Raw genomic sequence first — 16,344 nt, 5'->3', positions numbered from 1 at the left:
GTGGTGCTCATGTGTTTATTTATAGAGTTGACACAGCCCCCCTCTCTTTTTTCTTTTTTATATATATATATATATATATATATATATATATATATATATATATATATATATATATATATATATGCGTATATGTGTTTGTGTGTTTTCTTACCTCTGAAGCATAGTTGTGTCCGTCGGTGCCACATACTGGTGAAGATGCGGCAACAGGGCAAGGCTTGCAGCTGCTTTCACGTAGCTCTTGCTGTCCTGACTGTTTAACTCTGAGGATGAGAGAGAAAAAAGAAAAGATACTCTTTCTAGCATTCACATCTGCAAAATACAGTCCAGGTCAAAAGGTTGTAAGCACTCAAAGCTGACTAGAATATCCACTGTTTGGGCTTTTAAGTATTTATTTTTGGCCTTTCTTCTTCCGGTGTGGAGACTGTTTCTAAAAGTTACATTTGTAAATTTTCTCCTATCAACACAGGATGACAAGTGTGCAATATATTCAATAAATAAATTTAACAATACTTGGTTAAACATCCCTAAGACAGTTGTGGAGAAACTGCACACATTGTGGTCATCAACAAGCTTTAGGTAAAAAAAAAACTTTTAATACATTTCACACCAGTTTTCTCAACAGAAACCGCAAAGCTCATTTAAATTTGCTCCTTATTGTTCTCCACTATTCATCCATTTTGTGCAGTTCACCATTACTGCCATCAGTGAAATGAACCTCAGCATGATGCTGCCAAACACCATGTTTGGTGGTGTAACGTTCTCAGTTTTCATAGGAAGCGCGTCGGTTTTGGTTTATGCCTTCCCACACTCTGCTAATCTTAAACTCTCTTCACAGTTGCTCCAGAATGTCCCAGTTTATGGTAAGCCTGAGGCTTAGTGGTTTTCGGGTTGTACTCTACCAATTCTAGGAAGAATTGTCAAATATTTAATCAGAATTCATTTTAAAAATTCTACTCTAATCAGATTTTCTATAATTGGAAGTAGCTGGATTTTATACATTAAAAAAAAAAAAGTAATTTTAACACAGGTGTGCAGACTTTTTACATCACTAACATTCAAAGCAAAAATAATCAATGGTGCTTTTTTTATGATATGTAGTGGGATGACAGGTGTGAGCGTCCTGATGTACAAACTGGTTCCATAAAACCAACCGGCTTCATGCAAAGTCAAAACACGACAGCCTGATTACACAACACTGCTTCATGATGCTATCCAATCAAGTCATTGACAACAGAACTATTTAGACTGCAGTTGTTGGTTTGATTGTTCCCCTGACTGCGACCGAATCCAGCCACTCTTTTTGTGTTTATCTCGTCTCCTCAACTGTTTTTGTCAGCGAGATAAAATTCCATTCCACAAACCTCCAAGGCAGATATATTTCCTAGGAGTGTGAAATTTAAATCAGACAAAAGCGAGAAAATATTTTTGTAATTTCTTTGAACAGATCCAATATTCAACAGCTTGTCCTTTTTCTGGTTTTTATAGCAGCCAACAAACCGAGAGTCCTCGTGTTTAGCAGGTAACAGCATCAGGCTCGGCTGCTAGCGTCGTTATTTACTGGTGCTGGGATGATTTGGTGCAGATACATTCTCACTCATTACCCCTCCCCACACACACACACACACCCCTAACCTCCGCTCAGCAGCGAGTCTGTACATGATGCACTTTATTGAAAAAGATAAACGCCTGTCGCTGCAGATAGACTTCTCAGGTAGTAATAATTCACTCCATTAATTCGTTTCAGGCGGCAACACTGCTCATTTGCTTTTCAATCAAAGTGGAACAAATGAACTCAGGGGAAGATAAATGCTTTTAAAAAGATGTCTACAACTGAACAGGAAGGATTCTTTGTGAAGAGAGGAACCTACATGCAGGCGCCGCAGTGCCGCACAAAGGTTTACATACGATCATCTTTAGCTTAAACTTCCCATTGTCAATTTTGATGGGATTAATTGTGGGATTTTATGATTTTTTTCAAGGGGTGCATGGTAGAGCAGTTGGTTAAAAATCTAAATCACCCTTAGGTGTGAGTGTGTGTGTGCATGGTTGCTTTTCCTGTGTTTTCCTGTGGCAGGACTAATGACCTGTCCAATGGCTGCTGGAGAAAGGCACCAGCTCCCCAGCAACACTAGAGTATAGATAATAGATGGATGTTATATTTTCAAGGTGGAACCACTGATTTTTATAAATAAAAATGTATTTTGTATTTTAGTACGTGAGTCTGGAATGTGTTGTGGATTTTTCTCTAAATCAAACTGTTTCAAATTTATATATAAAGCCTGATATATCTGGATAAAATGTCCCTTAACTAGCTGCAGAAAACCCAAACGCTTCTTTTAAAAACATTAAGAAGCTGCTGGAATAATTCTGACTTAAATATTTGGCTGCTCTTCTTGCAGGGCTCATTTAAATATGTTCATGCCTCGGCGTGACTCAGCTTTCAAGCAACGTTTATGAATTTTTAATGGGGTTGAGGTCATTACCATTTATCAAACTTAATATTAGCGTGCATATGGATTGTAAAAGACAATTTTTCTGGGGAGTTTGGGAACAGTGTTCTTTTGAGTTGTGGCATTTGGTAAGTTTTGATTGTTCAAGCTCAATTTGCAGTTAACGTGACTACAAGTTGTAACATTTCCTCATGTGATGTCATGCATATCTCCAAATATTCTTTAATCTAAGAATATAAAGCTACACAAACACAAGAACCAAAACAAAACTCAGTGCTTTGTTCTTTTTTTTCCCCCAGCACTGCATCTGCTTTGGCAATAGTTCTAAGAATAAATGATTCAGTGTGGGGTTGGTGTATCGTGATTTTAAAATATCACAGTTTCAGAAGCTTTACTTTTTCCCCCTCACAGTGTTTCTGCAGTTTCAGCCTCTTTTAAACAGACACCAGAGGCATTCTGCAGTTTTCTTAAGCTGTCCACCAAAAAAAAAACAGCAGTATATGTACATTGTACAACAGAATGGTTTATATACATTGTTTTGGTCTGTCACATAAAATCCCAAGAAAACACACTGACATTTATAGTTGTTACAAAAGGGCATTAATACTTTGGCAATGCACTGCTTGTCCACTCAGATTACACATCGTCTTTTGCAGAAATAAACCAAGGCCCATTCTTATTCAAGGATTGAAACCTTTCCTACCTCTGCTCCAGTTTCTTGCGATTGATGCATGTGGCCCTCTGGTAGCCCTGAGCAACGCACACCTTATGCCGACTGCACTTCACATTCTGGCAGGGGTCCTTAGTGGTGTCGACAGCTGTGAATGCATAACGAAAATCAACATTGTAGATGCAGAGTTGTCAGTCACAGCTAAAAAGTTTGAAATCTCCGTGTTTTTTCATCTTCTGAAAAAGAGAGGCATGTCGTTGCTGTTTGTTCCTTTTGACAAGCAGCAAGTGTTCGGGGGAATGATCGAGAATGCCCAAAACAGGGAGAGCTGCCATTTCTTTGTGCAGCATTATCGATTTCTGTTGATTCAATACTCCGCCTGAAATTCTCGCAAAACTATGTTTCGCACGAGCAAGCGAGCGCAATGGAAATCAGGAAGTGCGCGGTGGAAAAATAATTCCAGCAGCGCTTCACAAATGAGCCAATTGTCTGCACTGCCAAAAACATAGACGCCCGGTTGTCATTAGTGAGGCGGCACATCATCTGTAGCATCGCCTGCAGTCTCAGGCAGTTGTCTCTGACTGCAAGGGAACCTGACAGCACTGATTGAGCATCTTCTCCTCTCGGCTTGCCACATCTCACTTCCCCCACGTCAACTCGTCACTGTCTTTCCCCATCTTGCTTCCTCTCTCTCTCTCTCTCTCTCACACACACACACACACAGAAACAAACACTCCCATGTCTCATGCGTTCCCTTTTTTCTTCCCTACAGACCCCCACCCTCTCTTCTCCACATCTTTCTTCCACCCCCCCCACACATCTTTTCAGAGAGTCAAGCGGTTCAATGCCAGCCTCTTTTCCACTGATAGACCGAGACGGAAATAGCACAGCATCCTCCACCTGCCTCAGCCAACGGTCAATGCCACTGGAAAGTGGATGTCGCACCTTCGCAGTCCATTTGTCGCCTCAGAAAACTCAGAGGCTCTACATCGAATTAAAAGTGACTGGCAGGAGGGGGAAGGAGGGGGGGGGGGGCAGGCGCCCAGAGAAATTTAAGCTGTGAGATCCTGAGTCAGCTTCAAGCAGCTGTTTCAGTCAACTTGGACATTAAACAAACGGCGGAAAGCCAGACTTCTGCAGATCCGGTGTCTAGGTGCCACCTTAAGGAGCTGGGTGGAATGAAACTGAAGACTTTCTAAAGAACCCACGCATAATTTGAGAAAACATAAATTGTTCATAGTGTTTTTGCATGACTACCCTTTCATCGTGCCGTTGCTTAACAATGAGCGTTTGTTCGTCTTGCACTTCACTACCTGGTGCATTTTAACAGTGATAATTATTACATCAGTTCAAAGCAAACTTCAAGACAAAATTATGTAGATGCATTCAGAGAAAATGCTTTTGATTCATCCTCTGTTAAACAAATGTGCAAAAATGTTCAGCCTAATTAGGAACAGTGGTCGTTTTTGAAAAACCCTTCGAGGAATACTTTTCATTCCAGTTATCAATTTTTTTCACCAATACTTCCAGATCACCTTTAATAGACGAATATAAGCTACATTTAGGTCATTAGTAGCCTTTTTAAATGCTTTAATTAGAGATTTTTTTTTGTTCATCATGCAAGTCTTGACCCAGAGTCGGATTGCAAGTGTAGTAAAAATAATAATTGTGATGCTTTGGGGGATGGCAGCTGATGAAATCCTTGTGTAATATACGGAGAAATAAGGTCTCAACTCGAGCTGAGCTCCAGAAAACTTACTGTTGCTGAGTTCTTCCAACATTAAACGTATGTTAGGAGAGGAAAAAAAAACATACTGTGAGCATGTTAGTATGACAGTACTGTGGGGGAGCATGCCATCATCAGTTGTTTTTATATAAGCCCATTCTGCAACATGGCAACAGCTTCTGTGTGGAAGTTGTTACTGTGGGAACTGTTTATTTTGCCTGGAAGACGGGATTTAAGCAAAAACAGCAGGTTGAAGGCATTCATTCGTTAGTTCTATTTCTCATGTAAAACATTAGATTATAAATTGTTGGCAATCTTTTGGAAATTTGAAAGATAAGTAACGACATTCTCCATGGCATACACACTTGATCTCCTATCTATCTAATCTTATCGCTACTTCACAGTTCCACTAAATTTATAAACTATCTTACGTAAAACTTTTTTTTTTTTTTTTTTTTTTTACCTTGCAATGTTGGACAAAAGTGAGTAATTTATCTTTGAACTGATATTATGATATGGTGCAAATCCACATATTCAGTTCTCCCAAGAGAAGACCGTAGTTTGTTTGGTTCTGTAACTTTGGGATTTTTCAAGAAAAACATTGTTTCATTTTGCTGTCTTTTTCATTTTTCTTAAACACAAATAAAAATAAAACAAATAAATGAATACAAACAGACGCAGGTTAGAACATCAGCAACTGAAGCAACACTAGAAACGGGTATTTGCTCTAGATTCGTCCAGTTGCCAGATAATATTATGCAAGAGGCTACAAAGACTCACTAGTTTTCTTATTAGTCGTGTAGAGCTCATAGCTCATAAAATTTGAAAAACAAAAAAAAACAAAAAAACATTTCATATAAAAGACTTTGTGACCACTACACTTTGATTTGTCCCAGCAGAGGAACAATAAACAAACTTCATTGCACATATGAGCAAATTTGGCCTTTGCACCATCTGAATTAAGGTGCTGGCAGTCTTAAATGAAAACTCCATCTAACCTTACTCAAACCCCTGCAACATAAAATACTCCCAAATAAAACAGACCTATAAAAACATTAAAAGGGGCTTTTTGTTAATCATTCGTTATATGAGTGGGTCTATCCGGTCTTGTCATATGCTTATTACAGGCAGACATCTAAACATAGCTGCCTGCTGAGTCATATCTTTAAGATGGATTGCTACACATTGTTCATGTAAAAATTCATGACTTTTTGAGGCTTCGCAGTCCATTATTTTCTCTTTAAATAAAAAAAAAACACAAAAGCTCATTATGAATTCATGATATTATCCATAGAGCACAAGCTTTAAAAAATGGAATCTTCAAAATGAACAGGAAGGACAAAAAACAAAAACTGGATGCTGGTATTTCTGAGCTTTACGAGAAAAACAACCATAAATCCTAATATTTTCAGTTTTAACTGAAGTGGACCGGGCTCATGTGGCAGCACAGTCATATATGTAGACTTGTGTATCATCAGAACATGTGTTGTAAAAGACTTTGTAGTATTTCATAATCTGAGAATAAAATTGACCAAATAATAAAACCGTGAGGAACATCATGTGATATCTCGTTATTCCGGTTTATAACTACCCAATGACACAAAATATTTCCAGAAAGATTTGAACCAGCCTTTAATTATGCTGTCTATTTTTCTTTTCCGTCTTTTAGTGTCAATTGGTATGATCTCATGTGTGTCGAATGCAGCACTAAGATGCTATAATGAAGAGTCAGATATTTTAGATGCATTGTGCTGTTTAAAATTTTACCTCCTGCTATTATGTGGTGGAAAACATGAGTCAGAAGCTTTCAAGAGGTAAATTTTTTAATTTGCAGTTACACTGCAGGTTATTTATGTTTTTAACTGTGCAGAAAATTGCATTTAAATGATAATAAATAAGTATGAAATACACTTTTTGCCCATGTTAATCCTAAATCCATTATTATTTTTGTTCACTTGCTTGCAACTTAATGCTTTCTCCGAACAGGCATATATGATGAACTTTGACTTCACTTTTTTTTTTTTTGTTGTTGTCATAATTCCTCACAATATTGCAGTTTGTTCTTGTGAAAAAAGTTGAATGGTTTTTATTATTATTATTATTATTATTATTATAGACTCCAACAACAATGTGTAGCTTCACATTATAAACATAATTTATGTATTCTGAAACTCAAAGACAAACAGATTTGATCTAATCTCACAAACTGCTTTATTAAGAAATCCTTACGCAGCTGCTCTACTGTTTGGCTTGCAAACTTGTAAAATCAAGAATTCACTGACACAAACAGGCACCAGCCTGGCAAATGACTGATTTCAAAGTGTGTTTGATGATCTGAAACATTTAAGTGACAAAAAAAGATATTAAATCTGCAAGGGAGTCAATACTTTTTCATAGTACTGGAACACTGCGCCCATTTTCTCTCGTTATAATCACGCCTCTGCAGAAATCCATCTGCTTTTGCATTCCATATTTCTGACATGTTTTCCCATCAGAATCCCCACATATCAACATGGCACCTGAGATCATCAGCGGACCCATTCGACATCCATTTGTTTTCCATTTACTGAAGCACAGTGGGCTAAAATAAAGCCTACATTGGAAAGACTTTTGGTCACTCATTGTGCTTCTAAAATATTAAAGTCTAAGGAAGTCGGGCCCATTAGACTGTCAGCTCATGAGATATGTTCTGCGATTTGTGAAAGTTATAGAAGCTGGAACGGAATATTTTTATTAAAATATTCAAAAAGAAAAAAAAAGTTAAATTGGTTCACACAAAAGATGTCAGGGTCAAGAACGGCAGCTCCTCTGTTAAGTCAGAGCATCAGGCTTTTAGAGCATTCCTTAAATGCAATCTGTTGAGCTGATGTCTCAATCAGCTCACTTGAAAGGCAGTCAGAGGCTGAAATTTTCTGATGTGTCTTTTGTTGCAGGTCTGCTGCTGCACCTTCCAGGAGTCTTTCCTGTCTTGGGAAATTTGCAAAGAAGACGTCTTTGATCAATTAGATCTGCAGAATTAGTCCCAGAGGGAGCTGTGATGGGGTATGAAATCAATTGTATTCAAATGAACGCCACCCACACTCCAGCAAGCAAAGCATTTTTTTTTTTATTTTACAGGATTACACAAGTTATTCCTCTTGTTGTTTTCAGAGATGAGTGGGGAAAAATTCCAGCTTAAGGCAGCACGGCTGGGGTGTTAAGTCCGACACCCCCCTCTTCAGTACTCCCCATTCACCAGGGTCTTAATGAAAAGGGCCTGCTAATTAGCTGCAATGTGCATATATAGGTGTGTGCGCGTGCGTGCGTGTGTGTGTGTGTGTGTGTGTGTGTGTGTGTGTGTGTGTGAAATGATTGATGACACAGTTTATTATTCTGACCTTTCAAAGAGTGAGCCCAAAGCTGGATGGAGAGTAAAACTGAACAGTTGCATAAGCAAAGCAACCACCCAACATCTCAGCTGAAGCTAAACTGGAAACACAGCAGCTGAAACGTAGATGCATGTGTGAAAGTGTCTTTTTTTTTTTTTCAGACTGCCTAACATGGAATTTGAACATGATCATCTCTTTGTGATGTTTAGGAATCACTGATTCATCATGGCACCTGATGAAGTCTGCTTTATAAAGGTTTGTCTCCAGTGTGACCTACTGTACTACAGCATAAATTACAAACTGTTAACGGCAGGCATTTTGGCAAAAACACGGCAATCTTCTGCTTGGGAAAGTCTGAACCATTAGACCCGGCAGAGCATGAATATTCCTGGGTGGCAGTGGATCAGAAATCTGTTTAAAACAGCTTATATAACACACTGTAGCTGCTGATTTGACATCAAAGGTCCACAGATTTATCTAACCCCTATGCACCCATCGGGCATTTTTTAAATTTTTCAAACTCTTCTTTTTTTATTATTATTATTTGGTGATTATTTTGGCTGTGTAACAACTTTTTACATTACATGTTGTCTGAAATCTTCCTTTTAGCAACGTCATTGAAATCCATTAGTCTTGCATAATATTTATATTATGTATTTTGCGATTCAATTCTTGCACCTGATGTTTTTTACAGAAATGTCTTAAGTAACTTCAGATTTGCTGAAAACTTCCAAAAATGTAACCATTTGTTGTGTTGCTCCCTTTTACAATAACAATTTAATTATTTGAAATCTCTATTACGTATCAGGAAAAAAAAAAAAAGGAAAGTTAACGAGGTTTGGAGGTGATTGAAATGCCATTCACCCGGAGAATAAATACTTTTTTCTGCATATGGAGGTCCTTCAGTGATTTTAAAGAACTTGTTTGTGAAAGTAGGAAATCTGTGAAAGCACTTTCTCCTTGAGTAAATTTTCTAAATGCCCAAGGTAAATAACAATATTTCTCTGGTAGCTAAAGTTCGCATTCACATGTTCTCTGTTCCTCCTCCGCAGCTGAATTTCGAAAGGTGAGATTTTCTTTTTCTCAGCAAGGAACCGACCCCTGTGGATGAAAATGAAGCCTGGTGGGAGTTCTGACTTGAGCTCTCGGCAACAAAAGCAATTATAGCTGGCTTTTTTCTAACTAATGGATCCAACTGAAGGCACAACCTCTACTTTTCTGAATCACAGCTGTGTTCTCACCCTCAGCAAAGCTCAGGTACCATAGCCAAGTGCTCCAATCCAGCTGTCTGACCTCAGCAAGTACTAAAAGAAGTCAATGCTTTCACAATAGGTGCCAGGCCATTTTATTGCCTAGAAATGATGCATAATGGCAAGCGATATTTTCCTTTTGTTTTTTTTATAACATGATTGTCTTGATAATAGTGTATATTATTGTAAAAGAACACTTTAAATCAAAGCTTAGACTTATTTGCTCTTTCTGGCCAAATAACAAAAAATAAACAAAAATAAAAACTTTCATTTTTGCCACTCACTTTCGTCAGAGCCGGTGGTCTCCTCAGCATTTCTGATGTAGTCGTCCTGTAGAACAAAAACATTTGCATTATTCGATTTAATTATTTATGCCAGAAAGAAACAACAGGGAAGCTCAAGTCATGAGATAATGGAAATCCAGATAAGCATACATAATTAAAGAATATATAAGAAGTGAGCCATATGCTATAAATAACATTCAGAACTGACTTCATTTGCTGAGGTTATTATGCAGAAGGGAGTTTGCATGTTTCCTACTGAATGTGTAGGTTTTTTTCAAGGTACTAGCGTGGATGGATGTTTAAAACACTGTATGTGGCTGAAAACCAACACCTTACATATGCAATCCTCACCGTAAAGGGTGATGGTATCATACTGCAAAGGTTTACCTTACAACAGTATGGTAGACCCTAAATGACTGTGGTGAAGTTACAAAGGATCATGTCATATTCAGGCATTAGAATGGCCTATTCAAAGTCCAGATCTAAATTAAACTGAGAATTTGTAGAGAAACGTGAGATCTCCAGCTCTTCTAAAATGGGTTTGTGCTATTTTTTTCTCTTACAAAGTAATGACTTTGGGGTGGAGTTGAACATAAACGCCAGCTCTCCTTGTGAGATTTCTTTTTGAAGAAGTCTTGAAAACCACATGTCTTCGAGGAAGGCTGGGGTATGGACGCAAGAAAAGAAAACTAATGAAATCTTGCCTGTTATTGTCCATAACAATATAAAAACAGAAGCTGCAGCTGGAGCAACAAACCTAAGCAAACTTCCTAAGCTGAATTCCCTCCAGGTGTTTTAGTATCGACATGACATGAAGCTACAACTAATCGTACCCCAGTGTGCAGTGGAGTAGGTAAAGCTGGTCTTATATGCAAACAAGCAGCGATTAACAGACACAGCATGTTGTTTTCTTCCAAACTACATCCAGCTATCGCACAACTGCCTTGAATTTCAATGGGAAAGAAGATTATCTATAATATAATTTTAACTCAGGAGGACAAATGTCATACTTTACAGATTGAACTTGCAAAAAAATGGACAATCATTTGTCATTTCCTACTATTTTTCTGCTACGTCTACGGAGTAAGACTCAAATAAAACAAAAGGCTCAGTTGTTACACGCCTTTGCAAGCATGTATTGTGTTTACTAACACAGTTCCTCCTTGACTCGTTGACTTGGCGACACGTCAGAGAACAAGCTCACATCAAAAATAATTTTACACTTCTGCAGTTCTGGGAAAACTGAGCAAGCACCAGGGATCCTGAGGATCTTTAGCAAGAGGTCTGTTTACATTCCCCGGTAAAGAGTGAAGATCTAAACACATTCTGAATCATGCAGGCATAGTTTCTAAAATAAAGCAATCTTCACAAAGCCAGGCTCTGAACTTTAAATACATCACCGCTCCTGCGCCGTGAACGGGGAATATTTACAAACGAACACTTTTTTTTTTTTTTTAAGTTGTCCCTGAAGCCGTTGTGCTGGAATGATAAATTCTGTTTCGCCCGTTTTCATCCACTCTGACCCATTTCTCCTTCTGTCAGGACAGCGAGGATCAACTGCTTGCTATTTGGCACAAGTCCTAGCAAGGGCCCCGAGGATCAGGTCTGATCATTTTAGCTCAGACTTATTCTGGTGAGGGGATACGGAGACTAAGCTCTCAAGTCAAGCTGAACAAGAACACCCAAAAGGCAGCTCCAAATACTGTGAACAGAGTGAGAGATAAAAAGAATACGCTTTGAGTTTTTACCTTTTTTTTTTCTTTTATTTCCATCCCTGATATTACAGTTTCCATCTCAGACAGAATACATTCTTATTCATGAGTTGCGTTTCGTATTATTTCATCATTAGTGAAGCATCTGTGAGTTTGACTTTGGCTGTAAGTTTTTTAGCTGTTTGTGTTTTGCATGTTAATGCGCCTAACTCCGAATGTGTTTGTGTTGCAGCTGAATTGGAGTCAAAGGCTGCACTCCACTGCGGCAGAAATATATGCTGTATTATATTGATTTGGGTGTGTGTTTGTGCTTTAAAAAGAATTATCTCTCACCCATCAGGCAGCCTGCGAGACGCGACTGAACAAACACATACTACCGTGCCCTGCAATCGTATTTATCTTTGAACTTTTTTTTTTTTTTTTTTGCTTTTTTTTTGGTAAAAACGTCAACAGTTTTTATTGGATTTTGTGTGATAGACCAACACAAAGCAATGAATAATTGTGGAGATGAAGGAAAGCGATGCAGGATTTTTATGAATTATGAAAATCTGAAAACTGCTTGACTACTTCATGTGCAATTCCAGCAGCTGGGATATGTTTCTACCAGCTTTGCTTCTCATCATTCATCTTTACGAAACAGCTCAACCTCAGTCAGATGGGATGTAGAGCATCTGTGAACATGAATTTTAAAACACAGATTCTCAGCTACGTTTTTGGTCTGGACTTTACCAATGCCACTCTACGGACTCTTATCTTTTACCTAAATCAGTTTATTGCAGCTTTGGTTGAGTCGGGTCTCGAATGTCCTGGATATTATTTAGTGGCATTAAAGTAAAGACGGCTATTTGCACACATTTGTAAACATGTAAAAACCATGTCAGCACTTTCTTTCCACTTCGCAGTTATTCCCTTTGGTGGTAGTTTGTCACTTTAAACTGGAAAAGAAAAAAAAAACACGTTGACGTTTACGGTTTTAAGGTGAGGAGGAGAAAAGGTTCTAGGCATATTGATACTTTTGCAAGGCACAGAACAGCACAACACAAAACAAAGGACAAGGAGAGACTAACCTCAACTTCCTGTGGCAGAAACCAGCAGCGTGGAGGGAATGGAGAAAGAAAAGAATATATATATCGTGTTAAAATTTATAACAGATTTCTTGTTACCAGTGTTTAGCATGTAGAGAGCCATTTGGCCATAGCAGGAGTTAGGCTGTCAGACCATAACACACTGATTGCAAATACATGTAGTCTCCAGGGATCGCATAAGACAATCACAGGGGATTATTTGAACCTATTAACTGAAAATGATCAGCTGCCACTTCTATTCGCTGGCAGAGGTCCTGAGCGCAAGGGGTGGGCTCCATTCGCTGTCTGTGATTGCATCCCAGAAAGCAACAGTCTCTCTCTTCCAGCTCAGAAGTTGTGTTTTTAGCTGTAAGTACTGTAAGCTTTGTGAGGACACGTCTTTAAATTCAACGGGAAGCTGGGACGTTTTTCTATCGTAGCGGCAAGAACAAACTAAACAAAGAGCTGACGACAGAGAGATGTAGCTTCTTTAAAGGATAACCTTGAGTCAACATATCAGTGACGGTTTCCCTTTTATCCCATTTCACCTCCCTGGTTTCAGTCCAAGGGCATTGCACATCAATACCCACCTCATCCTCCCCCTGTGTGTTTTATCCTCCAGAAAAGCAGTGTGTTTAAGAGAAACACAACATTGTACGGTTTGCCTCATTATACTACCGTATAAAACAGCACATTCTTTTAACATATATGCACCAGTACATGGTGAAAGTGTAAGTCATAAGAGACTAAATCTCTGGTTTTTCAATAAGTGACTTGTATTCTAACAATTAACCTTTGCAAAAGAAACTGATCACTTTTGAAAGAGTTAGCTCAGCGTCACTCAAACACAGAACAACATTGTCCACATAGAGGGTAAGTTTATGCTCCACTCTGTTAAAATCTTGAGATTTAGAATTGTGTGGCTCTGTAAATGGCATGAATATGAGTAGAGAACAAATGCAACTTTGCCTCAAGCCACAAAATAAAGAGCTTGGGTATGTCATTGATTCTGATTCCACATAAGGAGTTATTGTAAACTTTGAGGTCTGCTGCTGCTGCTGCTCTCCAGAGACCAAACCTACAACTAGCTGTGAAAAATTATTTCTGATTTAACAAGTCAGAAGAGTTTTTTTTTTTGTTTGTTTGTTTTGAATCAATACTTGACATTTTGTTTCCAAAGTTTCTTTATTAGGTAGTAATTTTGCAGTCTGCTCTGTTTTTTTGTTGTTGTTTTTTTAGTTGTTTTTCACTGCTTTATCTGTTTTACTTTATCTGGATTCACAAACACAATGGAAACACATTCATCAAGTCAAGCGTGTGGGAGCAATTTATTCTTTTTTTTTTTTTTTTAAATCAGGTTACAAAAAATACAGCAGTTGCAGTGAAGTGACCAAAAATGTAGAAAAAAATATACACATATTATGTATTTGTATATTATAGATATATACATACAGTTAGCTGCCATTTTTATAGCCTTGTGCTTCCTACATTGAATCTGACATAAAGTTTCCTGGAAAATAATCTATTTATAATTGGTAAAAGCCAAAATATCATACAGAAAAGCTGTTGTAACAGTAACACCTACATCATCATAGAAAGCAACCTTTCATTGTCAGGTTTGCATCTTGACACTGAAATTAATAGTAAAAGGTCAAAAGCTGAAATTTCCCATAAACATATCATTACAGATCACTAGCCATAAGGCAGAGAATCAGACTACATCAAAGATGCTCAACCCTTACATCCGATGTACTTAGTTAATTAGCTGCAAGGATTTTGCAGTTGCCTGGACTGACATAAGACCAAGAAAGGGTTTAAACGCAGAGGTCCTTTTCTTTTGTCAGCAGCAGTGTGACAACAAGGACAGCAACTGTGTTTAGTCCTTCACCAAGGTTGAGAGCTAATGCTGTCCCCATGAATCCTAGGGAGGCAGCTGCAAGAGTTCCTCGACAACAGCTAAGGAGGGAGGGGAAAGATCAGGGAGCAACGGCGGGGGAATGAATCAGCTGGAGGTCCCCCGAGCTGATTCATATCACACACACCACCTCTCCTGCCATTTGTCAACAAGGCTGTAACGCAAGCCGGTGTAAAACAGAGCCAGGAGCCTAATGGAGCTTGACTATCCAGATGCTGCGACTGCTCCTCCTGGACTGCTTGCCGGCATTAGGCTGACAACGTTTGGCCGCAAGCCTGACTGCACTCCTCTGAGTTAACGTCTAGCTCACCTTGCCAGGGCCTTGTCTGCTGGAGACATAAATACCACTAAAAACCCCTCAACCTGCCAGCTGCAAACCTCAGCCAGTGCTGCAGCACAGAAAAAAAAAACAAAAAACATTTGAATCACGAGCACTGACATCAAAAATGTTTATGCACATTGGATTCCAGCTCAGCATGACTGCAGCAGGGCTGCTCCTAAACCGTTTAACTGCATGTCTGTCTCATTCAAAGATATGAAGTTCAATGCCGTTTGTAATGGGATTTGGCTCGCACTGCTCCAGTTACTCACTGTGACACACTGGATTTGGTGCCATATAATAATGTCTAAAATAATGACATCTATTTTACAAGTTCTTTAAGCCGACAGGACGTTTCTGCAAGCCCGGAGATTAGCTCTGGACCATTTGACAGTATAATAAACAACTGAACAAATAGAATCTGTCATAAATTGCCAAAAAGCATCAGAGAATAGCATCAGGCCATATAGACCAACATTTTTAAAGGCAAAATAAAGAAAGACATAAACTTCAAAGATCAAAATAAACAAAAAAGTAATGACAGTGGAAAATAGACAATGTTGTGTTTTGGAGTGATATAATTCTTCCAGAACTCAATGAAATGCAGAAAAGAAAAGCTAAACAGCTTTGATAGACATTTCACGTTTCTTTATAAACATATAATTATTTTATACAAAAGTGGATATGACTTGTTTTTGCGAGGCTCAATAACATTTTTAAATAAAGCGTCAGAATCAGCAAAAAAGATTAAAACCAAAAAGTACCCAGAATTCCACGTGGCTGCATCTTCTGGTCATTTTCTTTTCATTTAAACTTCAAATCTAACATAACTACTGGCACCAGGAACTACGGGAGCCTGGATGGGAATGTAGGCTGTAAGTGTCTGAAATCACGATGCTGATTCTTTGGTATATTTCCTGCAACTGTCCCATGAACCAATTCAATCAGCTACACAAAGGTAGGGAAACTTTTCAGAAGAAATCCCCCACTCTCTGTGCAATAACAGCTTGCCTCATCCTCTGCAGTATTCCTTATTGATTTTCTGAGGCCAATATTTGCCGAGAGAACATCTCTTAAGCTGCCGGATATGAGATGGAGGTTAAATGATGATCTGGACGTTTTGCATCCCCCACTAGTTGTCATTTATCCAGCTTCTTGAAGTCATTTAGTCTGCCGGTGACTGGATAAACACAGGCTGATGGATGGACCAGTGTTCTGGGTCATGTCTGTAATGAAAGAACAGAACCAGCAGAGGCTTTTTCTCCGCTGATTGCTCCACTCTGTGCTCGGGTTGTGTCATACGAGTGGATCACTGATGTGCATCAGACTGTTTGACTGGCAGAACAATGTCAGCTCATCATTTCGCTCCGCCGTGATTTGCACGGTAATGTGTTTTGCCTGATTAATGCAGCTGAATTAGTTGCGTACCCCCAGCCTGTACTTTAAATTGCTGCAAAGGGCACACTGTTCGGATGCTGTCTTAAATCCATCCTTTCCGGAGCAGCGGGAGTGCATCTTCGCTTCGCCGTGTCATTATGTCTCTGCGATTCAGCATGCTGGGGTCTGAGTGGTGGAGGTAATATCTG

The 16,344-nt window shown here is 38.8% G+C and overlaps 1 protein-coding gene across 2 annotated transcripts in view; it reads right to left on the bottom strand.

Moving 5' to 3' along the window:
* The window catches only part of LOC106953897 (SPARC (osteonectin), cwcv and kazal like domains proteoglycan 2), a 41,820-nt gene that overhangs the window by 9,656 nt on the left and 15,820 nt on the right, over positions 1-16,344 (bottom strand). Inside the window, exons 2-5 of one of the 2 annotated variants that reach the window (XM_015043001.1) lie at positions 12,528-12,536; positions 9,749-9,794; positions 3,154-3,268; positions 152-260 (exon numbers count right to left, since the gene is read on the bottom strand). In XM_015043001.1, the coding sequence (XP_014898487.1) occupies positions 152-260; positions 3,154-3,268; positions 9,749-9,794; positions 12,528-12,536 (279 nt within the window). The remainder of the gene's footprint in view (positions 1-151; positions 261-3,153; positions 3,269-9,748; positions 9,795-12,527; positions 12,537-16,344) is intronic. The other variant, XM_015043002.1, reaches the window with a different exon arrangement.

Source organism: Poecilia latipinna, unplaced genomic scaffold (assembly GCF_001443285.1).
Source record: "Poecilia latipinna isolate Pla-1442-1.1 unplaced genomic scaffold, P_latipinna-1.0 Scaffold611, whole genome shotgun sequence".
Taxonomy (NCBI): domain Eukaryota; kingdom Metazoa; phylum Chordata; class Actinopteri; order Cyprinodontiformes; family Poeciliidae; genus Poecilia; species Poecilia latipinna.
The sequence above is the reverse complement of the archived record's forward strand: the minus strand, read 5'-3'. Positions and strand labels throughout refer to the sequence as shown.